This window comes from Esox lucius, chromosome 24, assembly GCF_011004845.1.
Source record: "Esox lucius isolate fEsoLuc1 chromosome 24, fEsoLuc1.pri, whole genome shotgun sequence".
In the NCBI taxonomy this organism is placed as follows: domain Eukaryota; kingdom Metazoa; phylum Chordata; class Actinopteri; order Esociformes; family Esocidae; genus Esox; species Esox lucius.
In genome coordinates, this window is record NC_047592.1 from 27,442,778 (window position 1) to 27,461,508 (window position 18,731).

An 18,731-nucleotide genomic window follows, 5' to 3' on the forward strand; every position below is an offset into this window, starting at 1 on the left:
AAAGGATAATTTAATTGTTTAGTTGGTCTCGCGTCCCATTGAATAACATGGGGAGGGCGGGGTTTATGACCTATACTGGGACCACTCACCAGGGGGCGATCGAGACGTTTTGGCTTCACTTTTCAGGGCTTGTGCGGCACGCTTGGTGAACACTGGCTGGTGCAGTACAGTAATATCAAAGAACCTTGCTCCTTCTCAACTCTCTGGTTATATTCTAGTCACAAAATACAACCAATAGTACGGTAATGTTAAATCTTACTTGAGAAAAGTAATCCACCGAGCCCTGCTTTCGATAGTCCGCCGATTTGAGCAGGAATATGCTGCACAGTGCTCTGGCGCCATTGCTTCTGCTGCTACGCAACTAGGAGTACGACCGGTCCAAGATGGCGGCCGTATTTCTCGCGCCCAGCAGCCAATGCGGGGTCTACTCTTTATTATGTCTATGGCTGGAACTATCAGTGTTTGGATCTACTGGCTGCTCCACGACACGTGTTACATCCGCATTCCAAAGTTCCTGTGGCGGTCTATGGGAGTGTCGCAACTCTCTTTCAACGGCTCTGGTAGCAACTGTAGTAAGCAGGTGTTGTGGCGAATCAACACATGGCTCATTTGAATATTACAATTAGGCATGTGTTGATAGGTCACGACACGAAAATGTAACGAATGAAATTACTTATTTTGACACAGCTTTTCTGACGCACATTTTTAGCCAATAAGTATTTAACTAACGAGGTAATGTGCCAAAAGGCGGACCATTTTGTTATTTTCTTAAAAGGAGGACAAATGAGTGTCAGGCTTAAGGCTGCACCTGCAGCCGGACTGTCCAGCTTAAAGCCGGAGGAATGGCCACATGGGACATATATAATATACATTAACCGAGGCAGCAGCGTTACTTCACACTGCTGGCGTCAGCGGAGACCATCAGAACCTTGTCAAAAGCGACAACAGTCGGACAGCAACCGACCGTTACAACTTCAAGCGGCGACACACTGGACAGTCACATAGCGTCGCTTTTCCCCTCCGTACACCACAGCAGCGTGACACTGCCAAATGCAACTCCTGGCCGGAGAGAGTGTGCGCCGCGTTATCATATGAGGGGCCGTCAGGGACATTATTCAGAAATACCTCACACAAACACATGTGAAATGCTCTTACATATGTGACCAGGTCGGGCTGATCTATTTTTCCTATCGACAACGCCACCTAGAACTAACAAGAGCTCTAGGAACTCAACCAAAAGTTACAATAACTTCTCATCAGACTACAAACTATGCTCAGGTTCGTTTGGAGGGAGGAGCAGTGTATAAAGTATCCCAAAGGCGAAGCTATACTTTAATCAATATTTTATTGCACCACAACTTCAATATGTCTTTACATTAACAATAAATTACATTACAATACTTAAAACATCGAGCAATAAAATATATGAAAAACCATATCCATGCAAATGTCCCAGTCCCTGAGATGCAGCGTACACCGGCGACCAGCCGAGCAATCAGCTTCTTTCCACCGGAGTTCGGCCTTCGTCTAACTGTATACTGGCAGGAAAGGGCTAAACCGGAAAACAGAGGAAGACAAGTGCCAGTCTGGCGTTCTGTTAACTAGGCTCAAAACGGTCACTCCAGAGGAGTATACCACGTCTGTCATCCACGACCAGGATCCTAAATACAGGACAACCACTCTCCTTATACCCAAACAACAGAGCGCAACAATCTCTCCACGTTAGCGTACTCACACTCTCCCCGGGTCACAGGCAGTAGTAGCCCATTCCCCGGGATGCGCACGTCTAGCCTTATGGGTATACGGGATCCTCTGGCTCGTAGCTCTTGTGTCTCACGTATTGATTTTCCACCTCTTCGAGCTGCCTCCGGTAGCCTTCTTCTCTGTCCACCTTCCTCTCGGTGTCCGGTCTTTATTTCCTGTTCTTATTCTACAGTCCAATCAATAGCCTCGTTGTACAGGTCGAAGTTCACGGGTTGTTAGCAAATTAACGAATAGAAAAATAACACAAAAGCACTACAAACAAAACACCAATCACAACACTAAACCAAACACAATATCCAAACCAAAATCACAGTAAATCAAGTCACAAACATAATCAAAATACATGCACAATTAATATCCAACCCGTGACACATACACTACTGAAACACTCTCACATAAACAACTGGAAGATTATTCGCTCGCACACACTACTGAAACGCTCTCACACATACAAGTGAAAGCTTTTATATACACTACTGAAACAGTCACATACAAGTGAAACGCCCTTATATACACTATTGAAAAGCTCTTATACATACAAGTGAAACGCTCTTATATACACTACTGAAAAGCTCTCATACATACAAGTAAAACGCTCTTATATACACTACTGAAAAGCTCTCACACATACAAGTGAAACGCTTCTATATACATTAAGATGATAGTAGTGCGTGTGTGCGAAAGCTGCATGCTGCGTTACTCCGCATTTGAGTTCAATCAACACAAGGCTCATTTGAATATTAAAATTAGCCATGTTGATAGATCAGGACATGAAAATGTAACCAATGAAATTACTTATTTTGACACAGCTTTTCTGACGCACATTTTTAGCCAATAAGTATTTAACTAACAAGGTAATGTGCCAAAAGGCGGACCATTTTGTTATTTTCTTAAAAGGAGGACACATGAGTGTCAGGCTTAAGGCTGCACCTGGAGCCGGACTGTCCAGCTTAAACCCGGAGGAATGGCCACCCTATGGGACATATATAAAATACATACAGTATTCCCCCAGCTGTCCGCGGTCCCACATTGGCGAACTCAAGTATCCACGGACATTTTTCAAGAAGTAAAAAAAACATTAAAACATATTGTTATGTATATTTAATGTATTTATAAGTGTTTTATATCTTCTGTACTAAAATCATCTGTCGCCGTTTATAGTGACATGTGACAAGAAACAGCGATCTCAGTTGCCAATCACAATGTTTTTACAATATTATTGTGCAAAAAGACCATGGAAAGGGTAATGGGGAATTGTGTGTAGGGTAACTGGGGTAATGGGGCATGTTGTGTAGGGTAACTGGGGTAATGGGGCATGTTGTGTAGGGTAACTGGGGTAAAGGGGCATGTTGTGTAGGGTAACTGGGGTAATGGGGCATGTTGTGTAGGGTAACTGGGGTGATGGGGCATTGTGTGTAGGGTAACTGGGGTAATGGGGCATTTTGTGTAGGGTAACTGGGGTAATGGGGCATGTTGTGTAGGGTAACTGGGGTAATGAGGCATTGTGTGTAGGGTAACTGGGGTAATGGGGCATTGTGTGTAGGGTAACTGGGGTAATGGGGCATTGTGTGTAGGGTAACTGGGATAACAGGGCATTTTGTGTAGGGTAACTGGGGTAATGAGACATTGTGTGTAGGGTAACTGGGGTAATGGGGCATTGTGTGTAGGGTAACTGGGGTAATGGGGCATTGTGTGTAGGGTAACTGGGGTAACGGGGCATTTTGTGTAGGGTAACTGGGGTAATGGGGCATGTTGTGTAGGGTAACTGGGGTAATGAGGCACTGTGTGTAGGGTAACTGGGGTAATGGGGCATTGTGTGTAGGGTAACTGGGGTAACGGGGCATTTTGTGTAGGGTAACTGGGTTAATGGGGCATTTTGTGTAGGGTAACTGGGGTAATGGGGCATGTTGTGTAGGGTAACTGGGGTAATGGGGCATGTTGTGTAGGGTAACTGGGTGTTAGGGATTGATTTTTAAGAGTGCGTCACTTATCCGTGATTTTCCACATCCCGAGGGTTCGCAGCATAATAATGGGAGATAAATACCGGGGATGTACTGTATAGTAACATTATAGTTAAATATATAATATTTAATTATAATGTGTGAAAGGATTTCACTATAGTGTGTGAGAGGTATTTCAGTAAAACCGGAAGGCCTTCCGTTCAACAAAAATTTGCAATTCACTGCGATATTCACGTGTTGATTGTCTCAATGTTTGCAACACTAACACAGCCGAGGGAGCAGCGTTACTTCACACTGTGCTGGCGTCAGCTGAGACCATCAGAACCTTGTCAAATGCAAAAACAGTCGGGCAGCTTTTCAGTAATGTATATAAGAGCGTTTTACTTTTATGTATGAGATCTTTTCAGTAGTGTATATAAGAGCGTTTTACTTTTATGTATGAGATCTTTTCAGTAGTGTATATAAGAGCGTTTTACTTTTATGTATGAGATCTTTTCAGTAGTGTATATAAGAGCGTTTCACTTGTATGTATAAGAGCTTTTCAGTAGTGTATATAAGAGCGTTTTACTTTTATGTATGAGATCTTTTCAGTAGTGTATATAAGAGCGTTTTACTTTTATGTATGAGATCTTTTCAGTAGTGTATATAAGAGCGTTTTACTTTTATGTATGAGATCTTTTCAGTAGTGTATATAAGAGCGTTTCACTTGTATGTATAAGAGCTTTTCAGTAGTGTATATAAGAGCGTTTCAGTAGTGTGTTCGAGCGAATAATATTCCAGTTGTATATGTGAGAGTGTTTGAGTAGTGTATGTAAGAGCATTTCACATTGGTTTGTGAGAAATATTTCTGAATAATATCCCTGACGGCCCTCATATTATCAAGCGCAACGCTTCAGCTCTTGGACATCAGCCAAGAGGAGCAATAATTGAGTTTTTTTTCAAAATTATTGTTTAATCCGACGTAACGCAACACAACAAGGCATGGTAGTGAGCTAAACATTTAGCTGTTTGTGCCTCCACTACAAACATGCAGGGGGATTGAGCCCTCACTACCCTAATACATGGTTTCTGCGGGTCCTAAGAGTCTCAGATCTACTGCAAACTTGGCGTATGTCTTGCAGGGGGCCCAGATAGGCACACTGTTGAATTAGGTGCATGTAGGTGCCAGCTAACTTAGTATTATTTGCTATGGTAACTTACGGCAATGTGAGTCACGTGGTGGTACGTCAGCAGGTAGAGTAAAATCAGGTGTTCTTCACCTGATATGTGAATGCCGCTTGATATCGATAAAATGCACTGACTCAATGTTTTAGGACTGTAGGAACATTTCACTGCTTACCTCAATCTCATCTCAGTCAATCTCTTCTCACTGTAATGTTGGTTACCAGATAGCCTATACATTAAGGTCGTTTCTAGTAACCCCCATGTCATATGGCCATCGTAAACATTCCTATGGTCATTAGAGCACAACCTACAGAGAGATAATCTAAACAGAGGGATTTCTGTTGTTCTCATTATCTAGGCACATTCACCTACAATGAAACGTACATTCACATTGTAATTGTTAATGCTCAGATTCCACAAGGGCAACTGCAGCTAAACATGTTTTATCCACTGAAATGTAAGGAAAGCTCACCTAAAAGTATATCAGTTCACATGTCTACTGTACTGTATTTCTCTCTCCAAAGCCTAACTTTCCTTTACTAAATGTTTCTTCATCACTTCCATTATGTTATAAGTAAGTTCTACACTGCTGTTGCACCAAGCATAATCTAATGTTGTTATTTGGCCATATTGGTTGTTTACTTGAACAGTGCCATGTGTCCGTAAACTAATGTTACAGACTTTTGTCTGTTGTTACAGACTGTTACAGTCTGTAAATCCTCTCAGTTATTTTCTGGCCCACACTGAAGCAATAATACATTTACCACTGCACATTATTGCTGTGATTAAATACATCCTTCATCAGTATTTGAAGTTTTAAGTCAAGTACTTTAGTAAACAAATACTGATTATACATAAAAATACTTTTTATGTCATCATCATCATCATCTTCTTCCGCTTCATCCGGGGCCGGGTCGCGGGGGCAGCAGTCTAAGCAGAGATGCCCAGACTTCCCTCTCCCCAGACACTTCCTCCAGGTCTTCCGGGGGGACACCGAGGCGTTCCCAGGCCAGCCGGGAGACATAGTCCCTCCAGTGTGTCCTAGGTCTTCCCCGGGGTCTCCTCCCGGTGGGACGGGACCGGAACACCTTCCCAGGAAGACGTTCCGGAGGCATCCGAAACAGATGCCCAAGAAGATGTATCCGGAATCTTGTCCTTTCAATCATGACCCAAAGTTCATGACCATAGGTGAGAGTAGGAACATAGATTTACCGGTAAATCGAGAGCTTCGCCTTACGGCTCAGCTCTTTCTTCACCACGACAGACCGATACATCGACCACATTACTGCAGAAGCTGCACCGATCCGTCTGTCAATCTCCCGTTCCATCCTTCCCTCACTCGTGAACAAGACCCCTAGATACTTAAACTCCTCCACTTGAGGCAGGCACTCTCCACCAACCTGAAGTGGGCAAGCCACCCTTTTCCGACTGAGGTAGGATTTGGAGGTACTGATTCTCATCCCCACCGCTACACACTCGGCTGCAAACCGTCCCAGTGCATGCTGAAGGTCCTGGTTTGAAGGGGCCAACACGACAACATCATCCGCAAAGAGCAGAGACGAAATCGTGTGGTCCCCAAACCTGACACCCTCCGGCCCCTGGCTGCGCCTAGAAATTCTGTCCATAAAAATTACGAACAGAACCGGCGACAAAGGGCAGCCCTGCCGGAGTCCAACATGCACTGGGAACAAGTCTGACTTACTGCCGGCAATGCGGACAATACTTTTTATGTATTCCTACTTTTTTGTCTTTGCTTATTTCTCATCTATGCCTCAGCATAAAGGAATTACTGTTTATTACATATGCCCTTTTTACAAGGGGTGGGGGAAAAAATCGATACAGAATAGTATCACGATATTTTCCGTGGCAATACTGCATCGACACACAGATGTCAAGTATCAATCTTTTATTATATATCAGTCAGTTTGTCTGCTTGACAATCCCATTTTGCAGCAATACAATTGAAGTGGGATGAACAAACAGAGACATTTTTATTTTTAGATAAAACAGATGTTGACAAAGTTTCTTTTGGGGACATCATTTGAAATTGGAAAGAAAGGTAATACATTGCAATATATCCCAGAATATTGCAATATGTTTAAAATCGCAATAATATTGTATCATGACACAAGTATCGTGATAATATTGTATTGTGAGGCCTCTGGTGATTCCCACCCCTACTTTTTACATTACATTTATATAACTCAGAAACACCAGTCCTATTTGAAGGTGGCTGCTGAACTCTGACCTTACGATTGACACCTCAGTTGACAAATTATGACCTTCAATGCCTACAATAGAAAATTAGTCTTTGTTAAAGGGAAGGGCAGATATGTGGTTTTTCATGGTAGATTTATGGCTCAGAGAGAAATCATATAAAAGAGTGATAAAATTGGTTACCATGAATATATTTGACCTAAATATGAATGTCAATGGGTTAAATATAACTGATATTGAGAACCACTACCCATTATTTATATAATATGGATAGTTAGTATTTTGTATTGTATTTCCTATAGCAGTATGACATATTTTACTGGCTGTTTTCATGTGGTCTGATTGTTACATTCTTATTTTAGAATCAGGACACCGCAGCATGACCATTTCAACAAGGACATAATACTACTCCCTAATCAATCATAGGGAATAGTGTGCAAACAAGGTCCAAAATCATGGTTACACAAACATGGACACATCCTCAGTGCCTTTGAATTCCAGAAGGACTGGGACCACCAGACTGTCTCAGGGATGGCTTTGGTGAGCACATTCCAGACAATGTCAGGTAAATGCCTCTTTTTTTCCTCTTACTTTGATGATTGTTACAAACATTTGCTCAGCATTTGTTTTAAAATCTACTTGATTCAGTCACACAGTAAATTGGAACAAGAAGCCATAGTGGCGCCCCTACACACACACACGACAACGACAATGACTAACAACGAGTGTAAAACACACTGTTGTGCTACATAGCCTAAAGCTTTAGTTGTTGATGTAATATCCCCATCTTCTTTCTAACCTCCAGTTTCTCATGGCTTGTGGCAATAAGCTGGTGTTCCCTAAGCTCCAGGGTGGTCAGGAGCTGAATTGGATGCTAATTGACAAGGTATTTAAAACCAAAGCCCTGTATGTGAGACCATCAAGGACCCTTTTAGTACGTTTGAGATTTTGTTTAGTTTTTTACCACTGAATAAAATTGTGCTAAATCTAATATAAAAAAGAAGAAATGTATATTTTTCTTTCTCTGTTTAAGATTGACTCTGAAGAAGAAGATGACTGTTCTCCCGTTACTACCAGATCAACATTAAGCATGTGTGCAACTAAGAGCAGCGATGATGATTATGTTGAAGCTGATGGTCCTCAGATTCCCACAGACATGAGCAGTATGGCATCACCAGGGCTGCTACCAGGTTTAGAGTAATGAGGAGTAAAGAGTATCCCAGTACTAGCAGTCATGATGGTACTGGTCATGAAGACAGCTATGGCTCCAATCACACCGTCAGCAGTAGTGGTCATGATGGAGGCTGCCTTCCAAGAGGTGATGGGAACCCTGCCACCAGTGGTGATGATGGAGGCTACCTTGCAAAAGGTGATGGGAACCCTGGCACCAGTGGTACCTCAACTGATCATGGTGGTGACTTACGCTTCATATTTGACACTTGTGGTTACTCTTCCACCTGACTCTTCAGATGATGAGGAATTAAACCAACCATAACTGCCAGTATGGAGAGTCAAATGTGAGTAGCACACACATAGTATGTCAGCTTGACAGATCAGGATAACTCTGATGTGATCTCATAATTTATATGAATCCTTTATCCCTTACATTATCATATCCATGTTTTGGATTAAATTGTTGCTTACAACCAACAATTTCACAAAGTTGTTGTAAATTATGTCACATCAATGTGTGTCTGATCATGAATTTTTGATTTTGTGTTCATAGTGCAGAAAATGTCCCGGTCCAAGAGATACTGCTGGAACTGTCAAGCAAAATTAGCACAAAACTGCAGTGCAAATTTAATATAAATTGCACTGCTGTCTGGGAGGGAGCCAGGCGAGGCTTCCAAAGGGTATCCTACGACCCCGACTTGATGATCTGTGTAAAATTCTCAGATGACATGGGGAGAAATGAAGGAGTTGATTTAGGAAGACCAAGAAGGGAATTCTTAAGGCTGCTGAAGGAGACTATTGCTAAGTCACCCATGTTTGAGGGAAAAGAAAACGGCAAGAACTTGGCTCTTGACAGTAATGGTAATGCCTGACTTCAAAAAATTCATAATGTGAGCCATTTGAATTGATAGTGATTTTGACATGCAACTTGTAGCTTTTGAACTGATCTACAGTTCATTTAATATTCTACTGGAAATCCCATGGTTTCATGTAGTAGCGTGTCTTAATGTATTTCTTTAAATAGTGACAGGGGCCTTTACTTGCCTCAACTGTAGAAGGTACCAAGATTTTATAAAGTGGGCTTGTTTTAGAGGCAGGGCTTTAAGCATAATTGGTCATATTTTAGTACGAAGCGTTGTTTTAATCTGCCCCTGTTTGCCCTGTTACAGTTACTGCATTATGTGGTAAATTCAAACTCAACACTTTCTGTATCTGTTTTCAATTAAAATCTCTCTACAGTTTCATGAAACAATTGCAGCAATGGGTTGTGGAAAACTTTGACTAGCAACGTTCCCATATGGCCCTTGAAATTTGGCTACTTCTTGTGGAACATGTATGGTTCCTTACAACCCAGTTTTGCTAAGAAAAGCATCCACAGTGACTGAATTTAGATAGTCACACTGAAAAGGAAAAGTCTGTATTTTTTACCCTGGACCAAGCAAAGTTATATTGCTGAATGTATTAGATTAAGTTATTGGAAATGTACATCATCCTTGGCATGCATATTATATTGCAGCTCACTTCTCCACTCGTGTTTTAGACCTAGCTTTTATTTTTTTTGGGTCATCCATGGCCATTATTCGAGACCCGGCCTTTAATTGACAGCCAGTTTTTGTTTGCCGAAATGTGATATTTATCAATATTGTTTTTCCTGTTATGCCATTGTTTTGCAGCTCTAAGACAGGACTGGTACTACATTGCTGGCAAAGCCATTGCAGTGAGCTTGGTACATGGCGGTCCACCACCAAACTTCCTCTCAACAAGAGTATATTGTCTTCTGGTCAATGGTTCAGCAAAACTAGAAGACATAGCTGACACAGAACTCTTGGAAAAAGTAAAAAAGGTCAGTTGATAGCTTTTGAATGTTATACTGCATTATAATTAGTTTACATTAAAAGGTACTCTTGTTGTTTTCCATTTTGAAAAGGAGTATCAGCCCACTTTTTCCGTATGTTGTAATTTGATTGCCACCAACATTGTCATGTTTCAGGTCATCCACAGGGTTCAAGGTCCATTTCATAGTTGTCAGTCAGATCAATGTCAAAAGGAGTAATAATTTTAACCATTGACCAACAAGGTGTAAGACTAGCTTCACAAAATCTATTGTGTTTGTATAAAACCAAGGGACAATTTGACAGTGTACAATTGAATTATGGATTGTACAACTACTCCATCTTGTTTGTACAGATTCTGTGAAGGACCGAAAACTCTTGGGGTTCTGGACCAAATACGACGACATCCAGACAGCTTTCAACCCCTGTTCTGCTATGAGCCGAACACACTGACTGCTGACCAGGTGGTTGATCTTTTCAGCAATCGTCTCTCTCCAGAAGGGAGCAACAAGAGAGCTGCTGAGAAGATGGTCGTTACTTTCTGGAGGGACTATCTCCAGGACGCAGAAGGTAATTAATGGTTTAATGATCAAATTAACTGATGCATCTGTTTTTTTTGTATCATTATTTTTATTTTATTCTCTTGGTAGTCATAACATTATCACAAAGCTCCACTCCATCTTCTACCGCTTATCCGGGGCCGGGTCGCGGGGGCAGCAGTCTAAGCAGGGATGCCCAGACTTCCCTCTCCCCAGACACTTCCTCTAGCTCTTCCGGGGGGACACCGAGGCGTTCCCAGGCCAGCCGGGAGACATAGTCCCTCCAGCGTGTCCTAGGTCTTCCCCGGGGTCTCCTCCCGGTGGGATGGGACCGGAACACCTTCCCAGGAAGGCGTTCCGGAGGCATCCGAAAAAGATGCCCAAGCCACCTCAGCTGACCCCTCTCGATGTGGAGGAGCAACGGCTCTACTCTGAGCTCCTCCCGGGTGACCGAGCTTCTCACCCTATCTCTAAGGGATCGCCCAGCCACCCTGCGGAGAAAACTCATTTCGGCCGCCTGTATCCGGGATCTTGTCCTTTCGGTCATGACCCAAAGCTCATGACCATAGGTGAGAGTAGGAACGTAGATTGACTGGTAAATCGAGAGCTTCGCCTTGCGGCTCAGCTCTTTCTTCACCACGACAGACCGATACATCGACTGCATTACTGCAGAAGCTGCACCGATCCGTCTGTCAATCTCCCGTTCCATCCTTCCCTCACTCGTGAACAAGACCCCTAGATACTTAAACTCCTCCACTTGAGGCAGGCACTCTCCACCAACCTGAAGTGGGCAAGCCACCCTTTTCCGACTGAGGACCATGGCCTCGGATTTGGAGGTACTGATTTTCATCCCCACCGCTTCACACTCGGCTGCAAACCGTCCCAGTGCATGCTGAAGGTCCTGGTTAGAAGGGGCCAACACGACAACATCATCTGCAAAGAGCAGAGACGAAATCGTGTGGTCCCCAAACCTGACACCCTCCGGCCCCTGGCTGCGCCTAGAAATTCTGTCCATAAAAATTACAAACAGAACCGGTGACAAAGGGCAGCCCTGCCGGAGTCCAACATGCACTGGGAACAAGTCTGACTTACTGCCGGCAATGCGGACCAAGCTCCTGCTTCGGTTGTATAGGGACCTGACAGCCCTTAGCAAAGGACCCAGGACCCCATATTCCCCAAGCACCCTCCACAAGATGCCGCGAGGGACACAGTCGAATGCCTTCTCCAAATCCACAAAACACATGTGGATTGGTTGGGCAAACTCCCATGAACCCTCCAACACCCCGTAGAGGGTATAGAGCTGGTCCAGTGTTCCACGGCCCGGACGAAAACCACACTGTTCCTCCTGAATCCGAGGTTCTACTATCGGCCGTATTCTCCTCTCCAGAACCCTGGCATAGACTTTCCCGGGGAGGCTGAGAAGTGTGATCCCCCTATAGTTGGAACACACCCTCCGGTCCCCCTTCTTAAAAAGAGGGACCACCACCCCGGTCTGCCATCCCAGAGGCACTGTCCCCGACCGCCACGCGATGTTGCACAGGCGTGTCAACCAAGACAGCCCCACAACATCCAGAGACTTGAGGTACTCAGGGCGGATCTCATCCACCCCCGGTGCCTTGCCACCGAGGAGTTTCTTGACCACCTCTGTGACTTCAGCCCGGGTGATGGACGAGTCCATTATCACAAAGCAACCTGCAAATGTTAAAAGATGAAAGACCTGTTATAAATTCATTGCTATAAGAGGCATTCAGATTTTAGATGCTTTGGTTTTGAGAAGTGACATACTCTTACTGGACAATTTATTCAGTATCAGCTGATGTTAATTGCTTTAGAGATGATTCACATACACATTAATTGGACCAACTACCACTGATAATTTTTTCAGAAGAAGAAGGGCCATCCAAACTAGAGAAGATATTGTCCTTCACAACTGGAGCATCAGTGGTACCACCTATCGGCTTTTCCCGAACTCCTTCTGTCCAGTTCATTCACAAAGGAGATGATGGCTTCTCTACATCAATGTTCCCTCTTGCCAACACGTATTGACTGCATTGAGTTGCCACTACATGTGTCTTACCAACTGTTCAGGGAGAAGTTTGAATTAGGAAACACATATGGGTTTGGCAGGGCATGAACATGTCATGCTCTGAAAACTTTGTGTCTCACTTTCTGTTTGTCTCTACCTTTCTGCTTGTGTCTGTTTTCTGAAATAAGTTAACAACAAGAGAGTTATTATTTTCATTTCTGAATGCCATATGCAATATAACTTATGTATTTTATATGGTTTCACCACAATTCAGTTGACTCAGTCAGCCTATGTTTTTAAACATTTTTACATTTATTTTAAATGTTTCATATTCTTACCAAACTTTCTTTTAACATATATGTGTTTCAACAGTTAAAATTTAAACATTTAAGCTGAACATATGCTCTGTATCCCTTTCTATGACTTACTTTCTGTCTCTTATTTATCTATCAATCTGTTTGCCTCTGATGTGTCTGTTACTCTCTCTGCCTGTTTGTCTGTTTGTCTCTCTTGTCCTGCCTTTGAATGATAGTTCTTTGAACAGATGTTTATCATGTTCATTTATTTTTCATAAAATGTTTTAACAAAACTTTAATTCACAGAATACACTGCACAAGTGAAGAAAACATTTTAACAAACCTTAACATAACTCCCATGTTATTCACTGAAGAAAGTGCAGAAGTGAAGAAAAAACATCTATTCCATGGTTCCCATCATTTTCAAGTGGGTTCACTTGTTGAATAATGTTCATCGTGGTCTCATTAATAGTTACATCTATGTCTGGAATTACAACAATATTATTGGTTGGAAGTTCAGGTAATGGCCCTTCTTCATCAATGCCATAGTAGTTATCGGCATCAAAAAAGCTGTTTATAGCTGGATGGATTCCTGCATTATTAATGACACCTGAATGCCACAGCTGGAGAGGTGTCTGCCCCCTTGTGTGGAGAGGCAATGGTTGTTCCATTGATTGATGAATTCTGTTACTGCTCTTTCAATCCTTGGTAAATAAACATAATGCAAAATAAATGTAGTTCATTCAATGAATCTGGTACACCCGGTTCCTCCATTAAGTTAAAGATGTTTAAAAAGTGTCTTGATACAACTCTATTGAGTTCTGCCCATAGTCTCTCAATCCTTTGGTTGTGTACTGATACACCTATAATAACACTGTTCAAACCTCTTCTTTCCAACATAAAACTAGTAACATTTATATTTTCCATGCCATGATCACATCTGACCCTTAAGGGCAAGCCAAAGTTCTGTACTCCTCCTAGAAATAATGAGCACCGTAAGTATATAATAGTCCGGCTGAGCCCATCCACACAGCCATGAAAGACCATCCGCCACCTGACCAGCTTGTGGTTGCTGTCAAAATGCCTGTTGGGAAGAAAATATATACTTGAAAAACTATATATGTGTGTGTATACAGTATATGTGTGATGTGCGGCACACACACACACATACGGTTTTCCTTATACATAACATTTCCTTACCATAATTGGTTAAGGGCCTGAACACTACTTCTACACCCCTTTTAACCAGGACCTTCAGCATGCACTGGGACGGTTTGCAGCCGAGTGTGAAGCGGTGGGGATGAAAATCAGTACCTCCAAATCCGAGGCCATGGTCCTCAGTCGGAAAAGGGTGGCTTGCCCACTTCAGGTTGGTGGAGAGTGCCTGCCTCAAGTGGAGGAGTATCTAGGGGTCTTGTTCACGAGTGAGGGAAGGATGGAACGGGAGATTGACAGACGGATTGGTGCAGCTTCTGCAGTAATGCAGTCGATGTATCGGTCTGTCGTGGTGAAGAAAGATTGACCAGTCAATCTACGTTCCTACTCTCACCTATGGTCATGAGCTTTGGGTCATGACAGAAAGGACAAGATTCCGGATACAGGCGGCCGAAATGAGCTTTCTCCGCAGGGTGGCCGGGCGATCCCTTAGAGATAGGGTGAGAAGCTCGGTCACCCGGGAGGAGCTCAGAGTAGAGCCGCTGCTCCTCCACATCGAGAGGGGTCAGCTGAGGTGGCTTGGGCATCTGTTTCGGATGCCTCCGGAACGCCTTCCTGGGAAGGTGTTCCGGTCCCGTCCCACCGGGAGGAGACCCCGGGGAAGACCTAGGACACGCTGGAGGGACTATGTCTCCCGGCTGGCCTGGGAACGCCTCGGTGTCCCCCCGGAAGAGCTAGAGGAAGTGTCTGGGGAGAGGGAAGTCTGGGCATCCCTGCTTAAACTGCTGCCCCCGTGACCCGGCCCCGGATAAGCGGAAGAAGATGGATGGATGGCCTGAACACTATAGAATCTTCGATGTATCCTCAAGCCACATGATCTCAGGCTTCCAAGTATGTATGCTTCCCCTGCATTTGGAGTGTTCTGTAGTATATTAGTTACAACTCTGTCCAGGTCTTGATTTGACAATACCTTAATGGCTCAACTCCCAGTCTTTGTATAGTGTTCTTCAATTCATTCCAAAGCATGATGCAATCCTCTGCCATGACATACCGATGGACACAGTGAGAAATCTGTTCAGTGGCTTTGCTGTATCTGGGCCGTCCTGGATGGCCAGTCAAGGTTGTTGGAGGTGTCAAATTTGTGGTCACTTCAGTCGATCTCTGTTTGGCCTCATGTTCATGCAGCAAGTTGCGAAAGCATCTATACAATGATCCTAGAAGGTTACTGACATCCCTATCATGACAGACAGCAAGAAATGCAAATTAAGTTTGAGTATGCTCATTAAGCTCTATAAACCCAAGGGTTGAAGTACTTCAAACTCAGCAAAAGCACATGCACTTCCATGTGTTGAGTCTTCCTGTTTCCGTTTGTCATGTTTCAAGGAGGGAGACGGAGGCAGGCGCAGAGATTTGAGGCGTTTCTGTAATGAAAATCAAACAAAAGCTGAGGAATGAAAAATTGAGTGCCGGGCACTACAAAATGGGAGTTCAGGAACACGGAAACATGACAAGCACACACACACACACACACACAATGACCGACAGGGAGAAAATGGCTGAACTAAATACACAGACTAACAAGGAGAACAGAAACAGGTGGGAGCTAAACACAGGTGAAAGGAATATACTGATGAACTGAAACAAGAACAGGAAAGACCACACAAGGACAAGACAAGTCAAGAACAAACAGAAAACACAGTGGAACAGTCCCCTTAGGCTGGGACCGTTACACCGTCAGATGACAGGAAGGACTTCCTGTTTAACAGTAATTTTGATTCACTACTGAACTGTTCTAGTTAAAAACTGTCAGCACTGAAAGGAACCCAAATGCAGGATCAACGATCGAATGAGGATCAACGATCCGGCAGGGACGGGTCATCAGGGCTCCTCAGAAATACAACCAGTGATGTGCCAAGCTGGAACAGGTGTGTGATAGGTAATAGGGAACAGCTGGTACCGGCTCTACTCCAAGGAGTGATGCCATGCCCCCTAATTCATTGCCCCGACAACCGGGAGAAACCAAAACAAGGCTACTCAAGGGGGGGAGGACGTGACAAAAACTCTATCTGAGCATTTCAGCTGTGTATATGAGTACATTTTACTAGTATGTGGTAAAGCTTTTTTGTAATTTATGCAAAATTTTGTGCGTGTAAGAGAGCATTTCACTTGAATGTGTGAGAGCGTTTCACTTGTAAACTCAGCAAAAAAAGAAACGTCCCTTTTTCAGGACTGTATTTCAACAATAATGTTGTAAAAATCCAAATAACTTTACAGATCTTCATTGTAAAGGGTTTAAACAATGTTTTCCATGCATGTTCAATAAACCATAATCAATTAATTAACATGCACCTGTGGAATGGTCGATAAGACCTTAACAGCTTACAGAGAGTAGGCATTTAAGGTCACAGTTCCAAAAACGCAGGACACTAAAGAGACTTGTCTACCGACTGTGAAAAACACCCAAAGAAAGATGCCCAGGGTCCCTGCTCATCTGCGTGAACGTGCATTAGGCATGCTGCAGGGAGGCATGAGGACTGCTGATGTGGCCAGGGCAATAAATCGCCATGTCTGCACTGTGAGACGCCTAAGACAGTGCTACAGGGAGACAGGAAGGACAGCTGATCATCCTCGCAGTGGAAGACCACGTGTAACAACACCTGCACAGGATCGGTATACCCGAATATCACACCTGCGTGACAGGTACAGGATGGCCACAACAACTGCCCGAGTCACACCAGGAACACACAATCCCTCCATCAGTGCTCAGACTGTCCGCAATAGGACAAATCTGGTCCAGTCCATGAGGAGGAGATGCACTGCAGTACTTCAAGCAGCTGGTGGCCACACCAGATACTGACTTCATTCAGGGACACATTTCTGTTAGTCACATGTCTGTGAAACATTTTTAGTTTATGTTTTATGGTGTTGACTCTTTTAGTGTTCATACAAATATTTACACACATTAAGTTTACTGAAAGTAAAAACAGCTGAAAGTCGGAGGACATTTCTTTTTTTGCTGAATTTATGTATGAGAGCTTTTCAGTAGTGTATATAAGAGCGTTTTACTTGTATGTATGAGAGCTTTTCAGTAGTGTATATAATAGTGTTTCACTTGTATGTATGAGAGCTTTTCAGTAGTGTATATAATAGTGTTTCTTTTGTATGTATGAGAGCTTTTCAGTAGTGTATATAAGTGTTTCACTTATATGTATGAGAGCGTTTCAGTAGTGAATATAAGAGCATTTCACTTGTATGTGTGAGAGCGTTTCATTATAGTGTATATACAGTGGGGCAAAAACGTATTTAGTCAGCCACCAATTGTGCAAGTTCTCCCACTTAAAAAGATAACAGAGGCCTGTAATTTTTATCATAGGTACACTTCAACTATGAGAGACAAAATGAGAGAAAGAAATCACGAAAAGCACATTAATGAATTCATTGGTAAATTCCTCTGTAAAATAAGTATTTGGTCACCTACAAACATGCAAGATTTCTGGCTCTCACAGACCTGTAACTCCACTCCTTACCTGTATTAATGGCACCTGTTTGAACTTATCAGTATAAAAGACACCTGTCCACAACCTCAAACAGTCACACTCCAAACTCCACTATGGCCAAGACCAAAGAGCTGTCAAAGGACACCAGAAACAAAATTGTAGACCTGCAATTTTCCACCATAATTTACCAATACATTCATTACAAATCCTACAATGTGACGGCCCCTCATATGAGCGCATCAGCTGTGGAGCTCGAATGGTTGCTTGCTCAGTTTTGTAATTAAAAACGTTGCAAGATTTAGCTGTGTAGTTGTATAACTAGTTGAATGTTTTATCCGATTTCATTTATATATGCAAACTGCAATAGCTAACTAGACAACTTACTGTCCGGTTCAGTTCGTATGTCAGACTATAGAAATGTGTTTCTCTTGTGATACCACGAGCTGTCACTTTCACTAGCCAAGATTAGCACCTGTAATGTTGTGCTTTTCTGACGACGTCGTCACTTGATCATGATAATGACCTGCGTTTCCTAACACATAGGCTACTTTCAGTGTTTTGAGATGTGTGTGCTTGCTTTATGATCACGTTAGTTGTGCCTAATTAGAACGATTGCTCGCTCAATCTCGCCCAAAAAGAGTCTTTTGCAAACTTTGATGTCCGTTCTTGTTTCTACCGATCCGTCATAACTTGCTGAACTTATTTCACTATCTGGTTAGTCTATCAGGCTAATGTAGAGGTCGTTTTTTTTTTATTAAAAGTGTCTACAAAATGGGAGAAAACGATGTATATGTTTTTAAGTTACATTGATGTGGTGTAAAATTAAAGATGTACTCTTTAAAACAAAGTTAACTTGTAATTTGAATTTGTTCTTAGTTTTTGTGCTATATCTGTGTGTGAAATGTCTGGAACAATATTATTTATTTTCAGAATTCTCAGTTTTCTACAGCAGCACTCTAGAATTCTATTGGGATCTAAAGGGTTAATAGGCTGTCAGTTCCACTGTAATGATGGAACTTAAGGTCTGATCTATTGTCTTCATTGTTGGGTGTTGACAGAAAAATACCCAGAGGATGATAGTCTAATAGACTGTTGAACCACACAAAT

General features: G+C 42.9%; 1 protein-coding gene and 1 long non-coding RNA gene across 2 annotated transcripts; one reads left to right on the forward strand and one right to left on the reverse strand.

Annotated features, from left to right (window-relative positions):
* Nucleotides 1-1,326: 1,326 nt before the first annotated feature.
* On the reverse strand, nucleotides 1,327-2,361 carry LOC114830315. The gene is made up of 2 exons (XR_003777992.2): nucleotides 1,736-2,361; nucleotides 1,327-1,552 (listed from the first exon to the last, which is right to left on the reverse strand). It is a non-coding gene; the product is annotated as an uncharacterized LOC114830315 (long non-coding RNA).
* Nucleotides 2,362-8,492: 6,131 nt separating this feature from the next.
* Nucleotides 8,493-12,932, forward strand: LOC109615071 (G2/M phase-specific E3 ubiquitin-protein ligase-like). The gene is made up of 5 exons (XM_020043367.2): nucleotides 8,493-8,623; nucleotides 8,833-9,140; nucleotides 9,953-10,122; nucleotides 10,467-10,681; nucleotides 12,536-12,932. Exons 1-4 carry the CDS (start codon nucleotides 8,610-8,612, stop codon nucleotides 10,473-10,475), a joined length of 501 nt encoding a protein of 166 aa, XP_019898926.2. The 5' UTR covers nucleotides 8,493-8,609; the 3' UTR covers nucleotides 10,476-10,681; nucleotides 12,536-12,932.
* Nucleotides 12,933-18,731: the final 5,799 nt, after the last annotated feature.

What these genes read in the sequence shown, in the direction of transcription:
- LOC109615071 (XM_020043367.2), top strand. An exon ending in CTTGGCTCTTGACAGTAATG is followed by an intron (nt 9,141 to 9,952) that starts GTAATGCCTGAC and finishes ATTGTTTTGCAG; the next exon opens with CTCTAAGACAGGACTGGTAC.